The sequence below is a fragment of the Xenopus laevis genome, chromosome 1S (genome assembly GCF_017654675.1).
Source record: "Xenopus laevis strain J_2021 chromosome 1S, Xenopus_laevis_v10.1, whole genome shotgun sequence".
Lineage (NCBI taxonomy): Eukaryota > Metazoa > Chordata > Amphibia > Anura > Pipidae > Xenopus > Xenopus laevis.
In genome coordinates, this window is record NC_054372.1 from 132,511,781 (window position 1) to 132,532,551 (window position 20,771).

General features: G+C 38.3%; 1 protein-coding gene across 5 annotated transcripts; it reads left to right on the top strand.

Annotated features, from left to right (window-relative positions):
* Positions 1 to 808: 808 nt before the first annotated feature.
* hnrnpc.S (heterogeneous nuclear ribonucleoprotein C (C1/C2) S homeolog) lies at positions 809 to 18,914 on the top strand. 5 transcript variants are annotated; one of them, XM_018233547.2, is made up of 9 exons: positions 809 to 1,097; positions 8,517 to 8,546; positions 11,044 to 11,314; positions 14,195 to 14,270; positions 15,062 to 15,109; positions 15,289 to 15,443; positions 16,825 to 16,935; positions 17,336 to 17,472; positions 18,649 to 18,914. In XM_018233547.2, exons 3-9 carry the CDS (start codon positions 11,071 to 11,073, stop codon positions 18,727 to 18,729), a joined length of 852 nt encoding a protein of 283 aa, XP_018089036.1. In that variant the 5' UTR covers positions 809 to 1,097; positions 8,517 to 8,546; positions 11,044 to 11,070; the 3' UTR covers positions 18,730 to 18,914.
* Positions 18,915 to 20,771: the final 1,857 nt, after the last annotated feature.

A 20,771-nucleotide genomic window follows, 5' to 3' on the forward strand; every position in this document is an offset into this window, starting at 1 on the left:
CGGGCTATGACACGATGATTGGCCGATCGCCGTGTCAATCAAGGGAATCCTGCCTGGTTTTCCTTATTTGGAAAACCGGGCAGGAAGTTTTGACCCTGGCAGCTCTTCAAAATACCGGGCTGTCCAGGTTAAAACCAGACAGGTGGCAACCCTAGTTGGACCTGGCGTTAGGTCAGAATGAAGGCCATACGAGCGGTCGGATCGCGGGACCGCATCAACAGAAAAATGCGGCCGGGGCCCGACTTGATTTTTTTACCCTGCCCAATCAGCATCTGGCTGACTTTCGGCCACATATCCTTTGGGGACGCTGCGGGTGGCCCCACAAATGAGCCAAAAAGCTGCCGACTTGGTCTGTCCGCAGTTTTTATAGGCCTGTGTATGTGTATGGGCTTTTTACTGATGAACAGATACTGGTCAAATGCCTACCAACTACAATATTGCTTAGATTATATTGGTTTAAACATATTCTCATTGGTACTTCATTGTATTATTGGCCTGTGTTCTATCCTTCATGTTAAAAACCAATAAAACTACCTATAAAAAAAAGTGTACTATATTTTTTCATCCACCTAGGCTGTACTTAACTAATCTACACAACCCATAGGCAAAATTGGACACCAGTCTCGGTAAACCGTTCTGGTACATACACCATCTGTTCAGTTCATTTATTAAAACCCGTTTCCATTCACATGTACCAATGTTGAGACCGTCACAAAGTAAAACACCAGCGCTCGAACGCTGCGTCTCAATTGGATTACACTTCCAACAGCGCCGCTACGTTCCTCCCTCGTCGCCAATTGGTAATGCCTCAGCGCTTTCGGCGTGATTGGCGTGCGGAACTTCCAATCGGCCATCGGATACGCGCTAAGCTTTCCTGACGTCAGAAAGCTTTAGTCGAGCTGCGCAGTGGGTCCATAGAATTTTCGCCATTTTGAGGTGAAGACGCAGATTAGGTTTTTAACCTGCCGTTAGCGTTAACGAAGAAGGGCATTTTTATTAATCGCCTGATTCTTAGACCACCGGCTTTTTTTTTTTTCCCTTTTCTTTCGACTTTATCGGAATCTCCGTAGCGTCTCGTTATTACGAGTGAAAGAAAGGTAAGTATAACCGGCGGGCGAAAGCTCTGAAATGGCACCACAAAAAGGCCGCAGTAAGGCCTCGCAATACGTAATGCCGGCTCAAGCGTCATGCAGAATGTACAAGGCAGAGGAGATATGCTGAGGGCCCAGGCGACTCTGTTGTTGCTGTCTAAGGTTTCCTGTATCCCTGCTTGCAACGCACATCGTTTTAGCTGGCTATAATTATTTGTAAACGTACTTTGTTTGAGGCAGGGGCGCGGCCTAATGCTCTGGTTTGGCGGCCCATGATCAAGGTGTATTTTCTATGCGCCACAGGCCGGCGGACCCCTAGACTCGAGCTGAGATTTGCCAGTGTAGCAGTTACTACAGGAGGGGTTGTGAGAATGCTCGTCCCTCTCACATGTCTCCTCTGAACAGGGATGTCAAGTCTCATTTTCAAAGTCAGCTACAAAATCAGCCCAAAAACTACCCACTTCAAAGGTAGCACAATACGTGGAGTAAGAAAAGCCTTAAAATTAAACGTATTTACATCAAAATATGCTTTTTTTTTTTTTCCAAATGTTCACAGTTGCCCATATTTTTCCATCGAGCCAAATAGCAGAGATTGGCCCACACAGGGGTGGAACTACAGAGGGGGGCCCAGGAGGTATAGGGGCCCCATAATAAATGAATATTGGTAAAACAGGTTAACCTCTTGATTTTTGCCCTCACATTGACTGAAAATTGAGGAAAGTCAATGGAAATTGCAACAATGTTTAGATACTGAGGTATCGGGAGGGCCAGAAATATGGTAACTTCCAACTTCTACACAACTTGGTCCCATTGCATGCTGGGTGTTGTAGTCTTACATTGGCAGTCGCAAATTGTCAAACAAAAACTACATTACCCAACATGCACTGGGAGAAGCAGTCTTGGCGCTACATTAGGGCAAGAAAAAACTTTGGCTGGTTTCCAAAGTACAAACCAGGCCAAAAAGTAGCCCAAATCCATACCTTGGCTAGTTTGTACTTTCAAAAACCCGCCTGGGCTTTAAACTAGTAGCCAAATTTGACTCGAAACCCGACAACCCTGCCTCAGGATAATGTCGCCAAATACTTCTTTAAAGGTTAAAGGCCTGGTTACTTAGAGAGATTAACAACAAAACAAATAACAATCGTTTAAGATTATCATAGAAAGACCAGGTTGGATACGATTATTACTGAAGCGTTTCTGTAAGATATTGCCAAAAAATGGCTATTTAAAGGGGTATGTCCCCTTTAAATTAACTCTTCGTTTGTTTGCGAGGCAGCATTCTGAGAACATTTCCAGTTGGTCTTCATTTTTTTTTTATTTGCATGTTTTGAAATTATTCTTTGTTCAGCAGCTCTCCAATTTGACCGGCTATCTGGTTGCTAGGGTCCAATTTAACTTAGCAACCAGGCAGTGGATTGAAAGATTGAGATTGGAATGTGAGTAGAGGAAGGCCTTAATAGAAAGAGAAGTACTAAAATGTAACAAGTGTAGCCTTCCAGAGCAATAATTTTTTTTTTGGCTGCTGGGGTCCATGACCCCTGTTTGAAAGCTGAAAAGAGTCAGACGAGGAAGACAAATAATGCCAAATTTAGACAACATGAAGACCAGGTAAAATATTGTTAAGAAATGCCCATTCCATAACATACTAATAGTTAAAGGAACAGTAACATCAAAAAATGAGTCTTTTTAAGTAATGACTAAATAATGCAGTGTTGTCCTGCACTGTTAAAACTGGTATATTTGCTTCAGAAAGACTATTATAGTTTGTTGTGTAGCCATGGGTACAGCCATTCATAGCTGAAAAAGGAGTTAAGGCACAGGATACACATCTTATAACAGATAAGCCCTATAGTATACAATGCGATTGTACAATGCTTATCGGTTATCTTCTGTCTTGAGCGTAAATGGCTGCCCCCATGGCTACACAGCAGCTTGTTTATATAAACTATAGTAGAGTTTCTGAAGCAAACACGCCAGTTTAACCAGTTCAAGCCAACAGTGCATTTTATTTAATTAATTGAATACACTTTCATTGTTGGTGTTAACATTCCTTTAACCTGAAGGTTTACCATCCCTTTAAATATTTCCTCTATACTTTTTCCTTTGACCTATTATCTGTGGTTCATCATTGGGCAAAAAAATGCGACATTACTTCTACAGACTTCCACCCGTTTTATTGTTTCAAATCCTGCTAGCAGCAGTTTCTTTTATCTTATAGCTTTCCATTATACCTTTCAAGTTTAAAGGTGTACTAAAACCTAAAACTATTTTGACTTGAATTACTGCGTTTTATATACTGAATGTAGTGTACCAAAGGGTACAGCAGCTTTACAAGAGTAATGATCCATTTGTTCAGTATTGCCCACACCAGTTACTATCTCCTGAATACCAGTAAAATTGTGATGCTTACTGTTTGTTTTGTTTTTTGGGTGTGGGTGAAAACCAGGGTACCCGGAGGAAACCCTCACAGCGAAGTCACAAACCCCTTGCAGTTTATATAAAGCTGCTGTGTAGCCATGTGGGTAACTATTTAATTTAAAAAGTAGAAAAGGCACAGGTTGCATATATTCCAGATAAACTAGACTACAGTGAGTCTATATTCCAGTGTAAGAACTAAATCCATTATATTCTACAGAGCCTATTGGTTTTCTACTTGTCAACCGATGCTATTTATCGCTATTTCAACTTGGATAGCTGTCCCTGTGGCTATAGAGCAGTTTTATAAACTATGATTATGTTTCTAAATAACACACCAGTTTTACTAGTGAAGCTCAACTCTAGTATATTTTTATTACTTATAATTTTTTGATGGCAGATTACCCCTGTTTCGGGAGATGGGTCTGTGTTTTTTTTTTATCTAAGTAAACAGCTCCATGATTTGTCAATTAAGTCTGAAATTCCTTTAGAAATCCTTTCCTCAGAAATTACATATCTGCATTTTAAGGCAATAGTTCTGTCCTTGTCTGTGTAGGACTTGTTTTCCCATCATTTTAATATCACATTGCCTACAAATCTATATTGGATAACCGAGTTACTGCTTGTTGAGCAGAACAAATTGATAGTTACTTTTACTTCTTTTAAAGGGGAACTATCGCAAAAATGAAAATATAAGCTTCCTCATACTGAAATAAGAAACTTTGTAAATACAGTCAATTAAAAATTCTGCATCGTTTCTGAAATAATCGTGTTTAAATTCATTATTCCTCTCTCGGCATCTGTTTCTCTTCATTCTGTCTTCATGCAGAAGTTGGGTGTCAGGTGAATGATCCAATATATGTTATAGGGGGACTCCCTTTCCTAGGCGATGTTTTATAGCTCACTCAAATAACGTATTTCAGTACAAACAAAATCTAACAAAATAACTGCCTTTTGCACAAATTCTGCATGTAGAGAGACAGGATTTCTGGTGAGTTCAATAGATTGAGCTCTAATACATCTTCTAGGCAAAAGTAGCCCCCCTATGAGATATATTGGGTCATTCACCTGACACCCAACACCTGAATGAAGACAAAATGAGGAAAAGCATGCTGCGAGAGGAATAGCGAAGATAAACTTGATATATTAGAAACCGTACAGAATTTTTAATTGATTGTATTTAGAAAGTTTCTTATTTTAGTATCCTGAAGATATTACATTTTCAGTTTCGTGATAGTTACCCTTTAAGCTTATGGCACAGCGGGTAACTAGGGTTCTATGCATTTCTGCCGCATTTGCTACTGATCCTCTAAAACATGTTTTCTGCGTTCAGTAGTACAAAAATATGTTTTTCTGGGCAGTGGTATTGATAGGGCATGTTATAACCATACCTGCCCGGTGGCTGCCTTAGGAAGAAAAGTGGCAGTGACTTTTACCTGGGATCATTCCATTTAAGCAAATAATTTCTGAACAGAAAAACTGGAAACATAAAATAAACTGTTTTGCCAGTTTAACCTGGTGACAACTTGAACAACTTAGTTATCCTGGGCACAGGGGCGATCCTGGCCATTTTGCCGCCCGAGGCTGCCTTTGTTTTTGCCGCTCCCCGCCTCCCCCACGGCGCTCGCCTTCATCGGGGGTCCACGTCGCTAGTGCAGAGAGCGCAATTGCGCTCTCTGCACTAGAAGAGCCGAATTTCCGGGTTGGAAACCGGAAATTCGGCTCTTAGCTACCAGGAGCGGCAACTCGTGCCTCAACTCACCTCATTGGCGGAGCGCCCCTGCCTGGGCATCCCACTAGTGAGTGTCTGCTGCATTGGTCAAAAATGGTTTGGCTGACAGAAGATGTACCAAACAATTTCCATAGTTTAAAATCTTCTGTTGTGCCAACAAACAAGGGGATTGCACAAGGTTTGGCATAAGTTTGAAACCTTTTAAACATTTTTGCCACTTGTTCAATACTTATGTGGCATATTTGCTTGCTGGTATGCAAGTATTTTAAAGTGAGCTGGCATAGTGGCTAGAGCATTAGGAACATTAAAATAGAATGTTAGCATGCTGTGGGCCAAATGTACTGGCTGCAACAAAACACCGGCGTCATATCGCATGTGACGAAAATAAGTAAGTATTGGAAATGTAGGTTGAAGTCGCAGCGTTGATGCAACACAACAGTCGGATGCAGACGCAGCATCTGCATCCGATAGTCGTGCCGCGTCGGATCAACGCTGCGACTTCATCCGACATTTCCATTACTTACCTTATTTCTGTTGCATGTGATTTGGCGCCGGCGTTTTGTCGGATCACGCCGAAAATGTCCGTTTAGTCCTACCCTTATATGTCTGTGGAAGGGAGTGGTCTGTGCCTGACAATCAAATAGCTTGTTCTCTTATCGCTTAGCCCTATTGGCTGGCTGGATCATTAATTCTTCAATACTGAGATTTTACTAAAATATGAAGTTTAAAGTTTCATAGGATTAAGTTCTTTGTCAGATTAGGTGTATTTTCTTTAAGGAGGAATTTACCATTAAATTTGGTTTGCAGTTGACTGTGGTATCTTAAAAATTTGCTGTATTCATTAGTCCAAACAATCAACATTTTAAAGGGGTTGTGCACCTTGAAACTAACTTTGTTCCTCGACAATTTACAATTGGTTTTCATTTTTTATTTCTGATTGTTAGGGTCCAAATTACCTTGGCAACCATGCATCAATTTGAATAAGAGACTAGAATATGAATAGGAGAGACCTCAATAGAAAGATGAGTATTAAAAAGTAGCAGCAGTCACATATAACAATGAGGGTCAGTGACCCTCATATGAAAGCTGAAAAGTCAGAAGAAGGCAAATAATTAAAAAAACTATAAAAAAAATAATGAAGGCCAATTCAAAAGTTGCCTATAATTGGCCATTCTATAACATACTAAAAGTTAACGTTAAGGTGAACCACCCCTTTAGGGTAGGGACACACTGGGCGATTTGGGGAGATTTAGTCGCCTGGCGACTAATCGCCGCGACTTTCCACGACCAATCTTCCCCTAATGCCTCCCCTCACTCTGCGCCTGGATAAAATGAAAAATCGCCTGCGCTAATCACACGCGGCGATTTGTTTTCCGAAGTCGCCCGAAGTTTCCTCGTGAGGCAACTTCGGGTGATTTGGGAAAACGAATCGCCGTGTGTGATTAGCGCCGGCGACTTTTCATTTTATCCAGGCGCAGAGTGAGGGGAGGCATTCGGGGAGAAAAGTCGCTGCGATTAGTCGCCAGGCAACTAAATCTCCCCAAATCGCCCAGTGTGTCCCTAACCTTAAGCTTTTTTTCAGGAGCTCTCCAGTTTGGCAGTTTGAAGCTCTCTGTTTGCTAGAATCTTGTTTACTTTAGCAACCAAGCAGTGGTTCATACCTATGTATAGGAAAGAGACTGAATAGAAGCATAAGTAATAACAAGTAACAATAAAATTGTAATCTTACAGATAAATAGTTTTTGGCTGACCCCTATTTGAAAGATAGATGACAAAATATTTGAGAACTATAAAAATAATGAATACCAATTGCAGAGTTGCTAGGAATAGGTTATTCTATAACATACTAAATGTTATCATGGTAAACCAACCCTTTAAGTATCTAGAATAATTATAGAAATATAATAGTGGGTGCGGACATGAATATTAATAATTGGTGTGCTATTCATTTTTTTTATTTAATTTAAATATTTTAAAATTCTTGAATGTTATGACTGCCTCTTGAGAATTATAGAATGCCAGTTTGAAGGAAGAGGGCAGTGCATTGTTGCTTTTTTTAGTGTTTTGCCCAATTAGTGGGGGAATTAGGTTTGCATATTCTAGTTTTCTAAGTCTTTTTTATAAAGCAAAGCCCTAGAGGCTTCTTTTCTTCCCTTAATTAGCTAAGATAACTTGTATGTACTCATAGCTTTCAGTGCATAGAATGGTGCCTGTGAAAGTCTACATATTTAGGGTAAGGGCACACAGGGAGATTAGTCACCCTGGTGACAAATCGCCTCTTCTTTGGGTGACAATCTCCCCGAACTGCCTTCCCGCCGGCTATAATGAAAAATCGCCAGCGGGATGGCACTCGCAGCGCTTTGTTTTCCAAAGTCTCCCGCAGTTTCCTCTTGAGGCAACTTCGGAAAATGAAACGCTGCGCGTGCCATACTGCTGGCGATTTTTCATTATAGCTGGCGGGAAGACAGTTCGGTGAGATTGTCGCCCCGAAGAAGAGGCATTTGTCGCAGGGGCGGCGAATCTCCCAGTGTGCCTTTACCCTTAATGGAAGTCCAATAAATATATATTCAAGTATAGTTGGTTATTGCTTGTAGATGGTTTTATGGATAATTGTACTTTTGTAGTGTTTTAGTGGCCTTGTTATTTTACCTACTTTGAAGATACTCATTGTTGCTGCTCTCAGTCTGAAACTTTTTTCCCCCTTCTCATTTCCACAGGAGAGTGATCTGAGCAGTTCTCCAAATTACCCTTCCTTCTCCCCCATACCTGTTCTGACAGTATATATATATATATTTATATATATATATATATATATATTCATTTTGCTCTCCCTCCTTGTTTCCAATTAGAGAAGGTGCTTTTTTCACCCCACTTAGAAAACTGCATAAAAGGAAGAGGGTTATGCCAGCACACAGTAACATGGGCGCGCTAAAGTTCCTAGCTTTAATCCCTGTGCACAAATGTGTCACAAAGCTACCTATCACACAGAACATTAAGATCATTTGCTTCTGTCCCAGTTGATTTTTGACTTTTTTTGCAGTTTCCATTTGTTGACCAGAATGTTTTCCATTTCCTACCTACCCCCCCCCCCCCCACCCTTCCTATCCCATTCTGTAATTGTTGAATTACAGGGGTGTCACGTGACAATGCAAAACAATAATTTTATCTAACATAATATTTTTAGAAATGCTAGAATTTTTAAATCACATTTTTAAATATTTTGTTTTTCGCCCTAGTTTGGATTGTTCATGATTTTTACCCTTTTTTTTTTTTCACAGCGAAGAATTTTTTTTGAAACTTCAACTACCGTAAGTCTCGCTTTCCTGTTTTTTTACACATTTTTCCAAAATTTTTAATGCCTTAATGGTCTCCTTTTTAACATGTTGATGTATTTCTGATTTTTTTTATTTTTATTTTTTTCTATTTTTTTATTTTTATTTTTTAGTATAAATGTCTTATGATACTGCTGCTAATTTTTCTGACTGTTTTTATTTTTATTTTTCCTGGTGGGGGGTGGATTGGGAAGGAGAGGTTTTCTATCCTTTTCAATTGTTAATAGGCTTTATTTTTATGCTAAAATTTGACTTTCTCCCTATGCTTCCAGTTATGTTGACAAAAGGACTTAATTGTGTTGTCTGAATATTTTTATGCTATGTGTTTTGCATTTTTGCTACAACAGGATTTTTATCAATTATCCTTTTTAGTTTTATAATGTGAGTGGTATTGCTAATGCTGTTGGGACAGTTACCCCTGAATAGTGTTTGCCCCGCTGTGTGGTAGCAGTATATGTGGGAGTTTTTTTTTTATTAGTTTAACTTCCCTTCATACAAGTCTTTCCCCCTACCCCTCCTTTGCCCGTCCCCACCATCTTTGCCCCTTCGCTGGCAGTCAGCAGTAAAGAACTCAGCAAGATGATTTGGGCATCTAATTCTTCTGGCTTATGGTAAGACTAGATAATAAAAGGTAAAAAAAAAGCTCCTGTTAAAATGCCTTCCTGTCCTAATTTTGTTTTTCAAAATAGATGAAATAGTTTTCTTAATCACTACTGGTCTTAACTATTCTATTTTTTTATTCCAATACATTTAGGACTTTTACCTTTTATTGCCTTTTTACTATGATATTAAAGGACCAGTAACACCAAACATTTTTATCTAAAAAATCCATTCCAAATGGTAAAATAATAGCCAAACCCTAATACATTGATATAAATTACCTAGCTGTTTTTTTTTTTTTTTCAAAAAATGTCAAAATAGCCTTTCTCCATGACTCTGTAAAATGGCGCAAAGGCGACCAGTTCCCACAGCGTGCTCGCTCCCGATGTGTTCCTCCACACAGAACCGGAAGTGAGGAACAGGAAGTCGGAACACAGAGGTAAGGTGGTGACAGTCCGAGCACCATGAGAGAAATGCCGAGGGGAGAGAGAGAGCGAGAGACTACAGGGAGGGAAAGGCTGTGTGCAGACAGACTGCCGTGAGAGAAATGCTGGGCGGGAGGGAACAGAATCGCTGGGCAGAAGAGCGGGGCTAGAGGCTGCTCTAAGATAAGAAATGCTACGTGGGATCAAACGGAACGGCTGGACAAACAGTTTGACAGCCTTTCCCTCCCTGTAGTCTCCCTCCCCTCTGCAGTTCTCTCATGGTGCTCGGACTGTCACTACCTTATCTCCCGGCTGCTCTCTCTGTGGTCCAACTTCCTGTTCCTCACTTCCGGTTCTGTGTGGAGGAACACGTCGGGAGCGAGCACGATGTGGGAACTGGTCGCCTTTTTGCTATTTTACAGAGAGTCATGGAGAAAGGCTATTTTGACATTTTTTGAAAAAAACAGCTAGGTAATTTATATCAATGTATTAGGGTATGGCTATTATTTTAGCATTTGGAATGGAATTTTTAGATAAAATTTTTTGGTGTTACTGGTCCTTTAAACATAGGTTTGCCGTTATCTCTTTGCTGTTTTACCATACACTTTTTAAAGGAGAACTAAACCCTAAAAATGAATATGGCTACACATGCCATATTTTATATAATGAACTTACTGATCCAGCCTAAATCTTCAGCATCTCTAATAGTAATGATCCATGTTTTCAAAGTTGTCACAGGAGTTTCCCCATGTTGGATTTTGTTAGGAATGTCTGCAGGATGCACATGCTCAGTTGGCTTTGAGCAGCTGTTGAGAAGCTAAGCTTAGGGGTCATTGCAAATCATCATGCAGAAAATGGTTTTCCTGTACTACAAACTGGTGCTAAAGGACTGATTATTAAATTCTGATGCTAATTGTGCTGCTTTCTGAGTTGCCATGTACCAATAATATGAACTATTTAATAATAAGCCTTATATTGTGGCATTTATATTATATATTCAGTGTCGTGTGTCTGTCCCTAACCTTAGTAAGTGACAGCAGCACAGAGCACGTGCAGTGAATCAGTAGAAAAGAAGATGGAGAGCTCCTGGGGCATCTTTGGAGACACTGATCTTCCCTTCTAAAGGGTTGTGGTTGCCTTGGGCTGGTAAATAAGCCCAAAACATAATGTACAGCATTTCTGCCCTATTGCTTTAGTTCTCCTTTAAGCAGGAGCTAATATTTGCCAAGTGATTAAATACCACTTGTCTTGGCAACAAGAAATACCACACACATTTCAGATTTGGAATAGATATGAAATGTTTTCTACAATATATAGTATTTTACTGGGTTGTTTAGCCTTTCAGCGTTTAAACACAAAAATGCATTCCATACCACCTTTTTTATATTGTATTTTTTTACTTCGATGTGAATCTTCCTAGACTTTTTTTTTTTTTGTTATATTTCTAGGTAAAAATTTCGTCCCCCGATTCCATCATGATGGCTAGTAATGTGACTAACAAGACAGATCCACGTTCGCTGAACTCCCGTGTATTTATTGGGAACCTTAATACCCTTGTTGTAAAGAAAACTGATGTAGAAGCAATCTTTTCTAAATACGGAAAGATTGTGGGCTGTTCTGTGCACAAGGGCTTTGCATTTGTGCAATATTCCAATGAACGTACTGCCCGTACAGCTGTTGCAGGTGAAGATGGGCGCATGATTGCAGGGCAAGTCCTGGGTAAGTGATGTCAGACATCCTTTGTAGGAGTTTTTTCGGATATTCAAAGCCTTGGCAGAGTTTGCTTATTAAAGGTGAACTATCTTGAAAATTCAAATTTAATGTAAGTTTCAGCATACTGAAATAAGAAACTTTCTAAATACAATTAAAAATTCTGTACCATTTATGAAATAATCAAGTTTATCTTTACTATCCCTCTCTCAGCGTCTTCCTTCGTACGGGAGTTGGTTGTCCGTTAACCATTGACAGAGCCAATATATCATATGGGGGGGGGGGGGGGCTCCTTTTGCCTAGAAGATGTATTAGAGCTCACTCTATTAAAATCACCAGAAATCCTAAAGGCAGTTATTTTGTTAGTACTAGAATCAGTTATCTGAATGAGCTCTAATTCATCTGCTAGGAAAGGAAGCCCCCCCCCCCCATCAGATAGATTGGATCTAACAGTCAATGACTTTGACACCCAACTGCTGCATGAAGAGAGAATAAATAGAAACAGATGCTGAGAGAGGGATAGTGAACATAAACTTGATTATTTCAGAAAAAAATGTAAAATATTTAATTGATTGTATTTACAAAGTTTATTTCAGCATGAGGAAGCTTGTATTAAATTTGAATTTTTGCGATAGTTTCCCTTTAATTAGCTTATATGTAAGGCTTTGCACGGTTATTTTGTATTAACTTTAGACTTTTTTTTTTTTTTTTTTTTTTTTTTTAATCAATAAGTAATGGTAACACGAGAATCATCTTAATAGATGTACCATTAGTTTCTATCCTGCACACTTAATCATTTTTTCAAGAAGTCCTAGTTTTTATTGCAGATAGTTTACTATCAGCTCATGGTGTATCTCTTCTTTTCTTTGCAGCCTAAACAATGCTCCACTCAGTTTATGGTATTATGTTTAGTGGACCCACTGGGCCTTATGGGCCCTATTGGGCTTAACCATACAATCATGCAAAAATACGTGGAATGCAGGCAGAATTGCTGTTATATATGCATGAATGTCTGCAAAAGCCCTGCCAAGGAAAAACTGCAGATATCTTCGGTTGATCTACTTTCTTTAAATGCAGTTATTTTGAATATGCAGATTGAGTTACAAATTCTGTGTAAATGCATTTTTAGCATTAAAAAGCTTTTTGGCATTACTGGACCTTTAAACTGAGTGCATCATACTTACAGAGCTGTGAGAATCCCTTTGTAGAATTAGTGGTGGCATCACTAATGCCATCACCTGTTTAGTATGAAGTTAGGTAAAGACACTTGTACCTATTGCACAGCAATGCACTCCTTGATGTTAATGGCTTTCTTTCAATGAGAATTATGTGAGTTTGTTTTGCTGAACCCCAAGTAGACACCCCTGAAAACGTACTTCTCTTTGCAGGGGCAGCACAATACAAGGTTCTCTGTTGCACAGTTTTTTGATGGGTTAAGGTGATAGGATATTGGTTGCGAAGGCAGGGAAATCATAAAATGGGTTTAATTTTGTGGTGGAGTAGAAACCCATATGCAGTAAGCAACTTGTTTCAGTAAACTATATAGATGAATGAAGACAAAATTTCTAATTAATTGCTGTGGGTTGCTTTGCTGAAATAGAGATTTATATCCATTGGTATTCCATACGTTGCTGGTCAGAGCATTAACTTATTTGTCTCCTTCCTTCAGTGCTTTTATTTTCAGTCTTACTCAGTTTCAGTATTTTCAGTCTTACTCTTACACAATGCTGACTGGTAAATGTACTAAAATGTCAAAAATATCCATACTCCCATGTCCATCTTTTCATTTTAAGGGTATTAAAAAGATGGTCCTCGCTTTGTTTCCATACAATATAAGAGTATATACAGAAAACATGCAAATAGTGATGGTAGAGGGTTTTGCCTATTGTTGTTGGGGTCTTGCAGGACATTTACCTTTACTTCCATCTCAATAAATCACCTCTGTACTGACCTAAGAGAACCTTCAACAAAATGTTGCCGCATAGTTTGAATCATCAGTGATATCATTGTACTCTGTAGAATTAATGTTTGCTTTCAGTTCAAACAGAGGTCATGGTCCAAACAATGCTTAACAGCCCCAAGGCATTATTCCTTCTCTAAACTTTACAAATACATAGCACATTCCGACAGGTAGCATTCTCTTGCATCCACCAATCCCAGACTCTTCCGTCAACCTACCAGATTACTCATCCCAACTCCAGTCTCTAATGGTGGGAACTTTTATATCTCCAGTCTATGCTTTTGCATTGTGGACGATGGTGTACGGTTGTTTTTGGCTAATCCACTATACATTAACCATACCTTGCCAAATCTTTTAAATTTAGCAGTGAGTGTTCCAGCTGAGGATAGGATTTGTTTGGTTTTCTTTCTGCTATATACAACTACTAATAAAATTAGAAGATGGGAATTAACAGGAAAAAAAATAGAAAAAAAACGTGTAATCTTAATAGAATAATGCTTAACTTCTTCAGTGGATATGGTAAATTCTGAATATTGATCATCGTATTATGGGTTTCTTATAGTTTAAAATAATTATAAAAAGTTATGTACGGCAGGACCCAACACCCATGGGGACCCACAGATCTGCTGGTTGGACTGGGTTGGGTTTAAATTTGATCAACCATTGGGGGTTAGGGTTGATTCCCTGTCTTGGAACAAAAAGTGCACACAGAAGTAGTGTACAGAGTGAGAAGATGGGGCTGTGAGCCTACAATGGCATCATTTTGCAGGTTATGGTTGGGTGCGATTTAAGTTTCCCCCTGGCCGGTACATCACCTTGATGCATACATAGTATATAAAATTGATTTTTTTTTTCCCATTGCTAAACTTATTTTTTATATTTTGACACAGATTCCTATCAAATGACACATTAACACATGTCTTTTTCAGATATTAATTTAGCTGCTGAACCTAAAACAAACAGAAGCAAAACTGCTGTCAAACGATCAGCTGCAGACATGTATGGGTATGTTTTATTTATTATTCCATACTTGCACTAAAATGTGTACTGCCCCATTTACCATTGGGATAGATCCTTCTTTGTTGTGAAGATCATTCTAGGTTTCTGCAGGGTTTTTTTTTTAGTGAGTGGGTCACGCATGCCTATAGTTTTACTACAATATGCCATAGTACAAGCAAATGTTCTAGCATAATATCTGTGCAAAAGAAGCTTTTAAAGGATGCCATTCCCCCTCTTGGGGGTCATATAAGCAGGGCTGGTTGCTTTTAAATGCCCCCAAATGGCCATCTGGTTTTATGACCGAATCAGAGATTTGTATTCTCCGCCTTCAGTTTAGCTTTCCAGTGGTATTTAGTAATTTCCACTATTTCTTTACATTGAAGCATTTGTGTAAAGATATTCGCTAGATCAGGAGTGCCCATACTTTACTAATGTGCAGTCTATTTTTAGTGATGTTGCGCCATTATGATCTACATCCATAATATCACTGTTGGCTTTGAGTTCCAAGGAAAATATTAATTAAATATTGATTTATATTACTATATTTAAAAAAAATATATATATATTTCTTAGGTAACCTTAACAGAATAAATATCTGAATGAAAAGAATAAAACAGAAGGGTAATTTAGTAAAGTTTGTTGATGGTGTCTTGAGATCTATTGATCACCAACTAAAGGTCTACTGGTAGATCCCAAACTACCTTTTGGACACCCCTGAGGTAGATTGTAAAATATTACAATGTTTGCTTTTTTTCTTCTTCCAACTGAATATTTCTTTCCTCTGTTTCTTTCTTTAGGTCTTCCTTTGATTTGGAGTATGATTTTCAGAGAGATTACTATGACAGGTATATTCATGGAACTTAATTATGATGTTCTATTTCAAAAGACACTTTTTAGGTTTTAACTTTATTTAGATGATATTGTATGTTTTCCTAATCTGCATGTTGCACATTTGAAAGATTTGTATGTTATGTGTTATTCAGGGTTCTAATATTTGTTGTTTTTTCATCTTGGTTGTATGTAGCTATACTGCAACACGTGTACCGCCTCCTCCTCCAATTGCTCGGGCTGTAGTGCCATCGAAAAGGCAGAGAGTATCTGGAAATGCATCTCGGCGTGGTAAGAGTGGCTTTAACTCAAAAAGTGGCCAGCGAGGCGGTTCCTCAAAATCTAGTAGATGTAAGTTTCATTGTCTCTTTTGACACATGAATATATTGTTAACCCAGGTGCAAGTGTTAGGGTTAGAATCCACTTTATCCTAGACAATTATCTATTCTATAATCCTTGCTCTCCCCTGAAAGCCTACTAGCAATCTGCAAAAAGCAGTGTTTTATAGATGCAGCCTTTGAAAGTGTTCTGACCACAATTTGGCAGGCTGTAATCGGCTTGATGAGCGATGCCTTGGGAAGGGCAAGAACAACCAATTTGTTCATAGCCCTTCCAAAGAAATACCAAATTGTCTAGCATGTGCATGACCTGGGCACATTAAATATATAGCAATAACATCTCATACGGAGCAGTACCTGCTTACAAATTGAGGTTTAAACTTAAAGGGATTCTGTCATGATTTTTAAGGTGTCGTTTTTATTTCTAAATTACACTGCTTATACTTCAAATTCACTACTATTTTAATTTCTAATCTAAGAAGTGTATTTTTTTTTAGTTGTAATATTGGTAATATTTTTTCGGGTAATTTTGCCTGGTCATGTGCTTTCGGAAAACACCAGCACTGCAGGATTGAACTGCTTTCAGGCAGGCTATTGTTTCTCCTACTCATGTAACTGAAGGTGTCTCAGTGGGACATGGATTTTTACTATTGAGTGCTGTTCTTATATCTACCAGTGAGCTGGTATCTTGTTGGTTATCTTCCCATTGTTCTGCTGGGGGGGGGGGGGGTTGAGGATATCACTCCTACCTGCAGTAAAGAGTGACTGTATGTCTAGTAGGGATGCACTGAATCCACTATTTTGGATTCGGCCGAACCTCCGAATCCTTTGTGAAAGATTCGGCCGAATACTGAACCGAAGCCGAGCCCTAATTTGCATATGCAAATCATGGATTCGGTACATCCCTAATGTCTAGCCCCATGTCAGATTTCAAAATTAAATATTAAAAAAAAAAAGTTTGCTCTTTTGAAAAACGGATTTCAGTGCAGAAGTCTGCTAGAGCAGTGCTATTAACTGATGCATTTTGTAAAAACATGTTCTCCCATAACAGTATCCCTTTAGGACCTCTTATAATTAATATTCTTATTAAATAGAATTTTATATTAGAATTGTATTGCAAAGTTGACTTAAAATGTATAGCCATCACTGTGTGTATAATAGGCTTTTAAACTGCTGTGTATATGCAAAATATGCATTATGTATTATATTATTATAATACACAAATTTCAGTGAGTCATGTGACAGAAATGACATCAGAACTCGCCGTTAGGATATAATTTACAAGATATTCATGGCTTTTGTATGTATGTATATGTATTTAGATATAGTTATATATATATATAGTTATAGTGTGTGTGTTTAGTCTGAAACAAACCTTATTTTCCTTATTACAGTGAAGGGAGATGATCTTCAGGCAATCAAAAAGGAGCTCAGTCAGATAAAGCAGAGAGTAGATTCACTCTTGGAAAATCTCGAGAGGATCGAGCGTGAGCAGTCAAAACAAGGTAAATTGTGTTGTCCTTAATAATAATAATAATAATAATAATAGTGTTGCCCTATGTGTAAGAAGTATAATCTCTTTAAATAGTGTTAAATGCTTAGACCTAAATTAGAGACTGTTTACTAATGCTGGGAGAGGGGCAATTTTTTTTTATAGCAGAACTTATATTTTAATCTTTACTTTTGTTATCCATAGTGTTTGGGTGTAATTTTGGCATATCCTATGGGTGTTGCTCATTCTGCATGCAGACATTGCTGCGACGATTGCAGTTGCTAAAATTTATAAGACAAAAAAATAAGACCATATTCACTTGCAATAAATCATACATGTACACGTTGTCAGGATCCTAATCCTTCCATCAATGTAGAGGCATCTGTAAATTCAGCATTTCTTTCCTTGTTTAGATACCAAATTAGATGAAGAACAAAGCAGCCTTTCTGGTAAGAAAGAGGAGACTGGTGTTAAGCTGATTATAGAGGAAACAGGGGATTCTGCAGAGGAAGGTGACTTGCTTGATGATGACGAACAGGGTGAAGACACGGTAAGAATGCTGAATGAGACATTTTCCATTACTGCACTGCTTATATATGTAGAATTTCCGGGGGAACTGCCATCTAGAAAGTTTCTTGAAACAAGAGAGTATATATTGATATAAACTGACTGCTAAGCTTTTTTGTGCAGTTAGTTAGATGCAGATAAACTCCTCAGTTACTTTAGAGCTTGATTCTGGGGATATGGTGAAAATGGCTCTAAGCAAAGTCTTTCTTTTTATGAATGCCTGATGTGAGCTTCTTTGTGCTGTCCCTGTGTATGCAGCACTTACTACTTCTTGATGGGGAAAAAAGGACCAAGCTATTTGGCCTATCAAATTGTTCAGACTGTAGTTAATTGATTAATAGGAAAAATGTAGAACACATACATATAGTTATTGGCTGGCTAGGAACTGGTTGGATCTGTACATGTGTCTAGCAATACTGCAACATGTTTAGCCAGATTGTCATGATTTTTCTGATGTAGTTTTTATTTCTAAATTATTACGATGCAAATAATTTGCTCTACCATATAAAATGTAATTCTTAACACAAGTAGATTTTTTTTTAGTTGTTATATTGGTGTGTAGGCAGCCATCTCAGGTCATTTTGTCTGGTCATGTGCTTTCAGAAAGAGCCAGCACTGCAGGGTGGAATTGCTTTCAGGCAGGCTATTGTTTTTCCTACTAATGTAACTGAAGGTGTCTCAGTGGTACATGGATTTTTACTATTGACTGCTGTTCTTATCTATCAGGGAGCTGTTATTTGGTTACCTTCCCATTGTTCTGTTGTTAGGCTGCTGGGGGGAAGGGAGCATCACTATTAACTGATGCATTTTGAAAAAACAGGTTTTCCCATGACAGTATCACTTTAATTTAGGTTAAAAAAAATAACTTCTTTAAAGTGGTTCTTCACGTGTAATTTTAATTATTTTTTGTCATTTGATTATTTCAGTTTCTGTCCAGCAGTTTGGAATTTATTTGGTTGTTAGGGTACAATTTGCTTTTTAGAACCAGATAGTAGTTGGAAGGACAAACTAGATGAATAGGAGAGAGATAACAATACATTTTTCTTAGAATAAAATGTGTAGCTTCGCAGGGCAATACAATAGGGAATTCTGTAACTTAGTAAAAGTTAACTTAAAGGTGAACTACCTTTTTAATTCCTTTATAAAATCTTTCATTTAGCTTGAAGAAATTAAAGATGCTGACAAAGAAACAGAAGAGGGAGAAGATGAAGGAGACAGCGCTAATGAGGAAGACTCTTAAATTAATTACCACGTCATGTAACTCTTCATCTGCTTGTCTTGTCTCATAGCACCTTTCCTGTGACAACAGTCACTTAACCCCATCCGCTCTTTAAGCCTGTTTAAATATGCACCCGCCTCTCCCTCAGCCTCCATTTCATTTTGATACCTCTTTGCGACTTCTAGAATAAAAGTGTATTGTTTTTACCTGGCCTGTTTCTAGACTTCTGTTATGATTTTGTGACCGTGGAAAACTTAAAGGGGAACAACCATGAACGTTTCATATGAGCTTAATTCCATGGAAATAAGAAACTTTCTAATTATGATCAATTACAAGTTGTAATTAGCTACTCTTCACTATCCTACTTCAGCATTCTGTCTTCATGGTGGGGGGCTGCCTAAAAGATGGGTTCGTTTTTGATGCATATCCCCCTCTACATGAAAGATCTCGGATCTGTACCAGATATTTTGAAAAGGTTAAAGGGGACATGTCACCATAAGAAATAATTCCAGATGTTTTTCTATCCAGTTAGTTGAGTAAAATACATTTTATTTACAATATATTTACTATTAAATTGTACTTCAGTTCTGGAATTACACAATCACAGCAAGCAGAAAGGCAGACTTTCATGTTATTGAGACAAAATGTGTATTACCCCTATGCACCAGAATGGGGAACCTAATGTCCATCTGAGGTGCCCTACACAATTCTACAGCGGGAGGAAAAAGGGTGAATGTGAGGAGAGCAGTGACATCTAGGAATTGCTAAATGGAAAGTGAAAGAGATTGACATAGAGGTGGTGCATGTAATATTTCATTGATTGACAGCTCAGATAAATACCTCTAGAACAGGTATAGATGTTTTAATGAAAAATATAATTTAGGTTCCATGTTTAAATTGCAAAGGACTTTCATTAGAAAGTCAGTTTGAGAACCTATTGTTAATTGTTTTCAATGTTTTAATCCTTTCAAGTTCTTGGCATTTTTTTTCATAAATGGTATCCACTTTTTGAACCATTTGTGTTGGAATCCAGTTAACCTAAGAAAATTGGTTTTATGGTGACTTTGACGATTGGTCAAAACCAAAAAGCAGTACAATACCAAACTTTCAAATATACAGCTTTCTTCAGTGTAATAGAAGTCAGACAACACTAACCTGGTCACTGTTTTTGGTAGAAATTGTATTTCTACATGGCAAATGTTCTAGTAGGTGTAGTGTAAGGTAGGTGTAATAGACAACCAAAAGACCCAACAGTCATGACATGCTGCCAATTCTGTATTATTTGGAACAAGCCTCAATTAAGGATTCAATGACAGTGTGGAGTTCAATTAGTGATTCATTCATTCTGTGAAAAAACAGGTGTCCATTACGGCCCTTATTTAAGGAAGGAAGGAGCAAATGTTGTGCATGTTGGTTATAGTGTATTTCTCTCAGAAAAATCGGAGTAAAATGGATTGTTCCAGACATTGTTCAGAAGAACAGCGTACTTTGATTAAAAAGTTGATTAGAGAGGGAAAACATATAAAGAAAATCAGAAAATTGTCTAAAATGCTTTCAAATGGCAACCAAAACCATTGGAATGGAAAGAAGAATAGCCAAAATGGCAGAGACTCGGCCAATGATCAGTTCCAGTAAGCTCAACGAAGGTCTAAAGTTACCTGTGAGTAATACAATTAGAAGACGACTATGTGAAGCCAAATTATCGTCAAGAAGCCCCTGCACAGTCACATTGTTGAAAAAAAGAACATATTGACTGGCCTAGAGAGAAATAGCGTAAAATTTTGTTGACTTTTAAAAGCCAGATTGTTGGGTCTAGGGGCCCCAACAGTTTGTTAGACGACCCCCCAAACACTGAATTAAAGCCACAGTACACAGTGAAACTTGGTGGCACAGGCATCATTATATGGGGATGTTTCACATACTCTGGTGTTGGGCCGATTTATTCCATATCAGGAATCATGGATCAGGCAACGACTTCAAACACACCAGTAAATGAGTAACATTTTGGTTCCAGACCAACAAGATTGACGTTCTGGAGTGACCAGCCCAATCCTCAGACCTTA

Coding starts and splice junctions, on each gene's coding strand:
- hnrnpc.S (XM_041573037.1), top strand. Junction 15,110..15,288: donor CAGAGAGATTACTATGACAG/GTATATTCATGG, acceptor GGTTGTATGTAG/CTATACTGCAACACGTGTAC. Junction 15,444..16,824: donor TTCCTCAAAATCTAGTAGAT/GTAAGTTTCATT, acceptor TCCTTATTACAG/TGAAGGGAGATGATCTTCAG.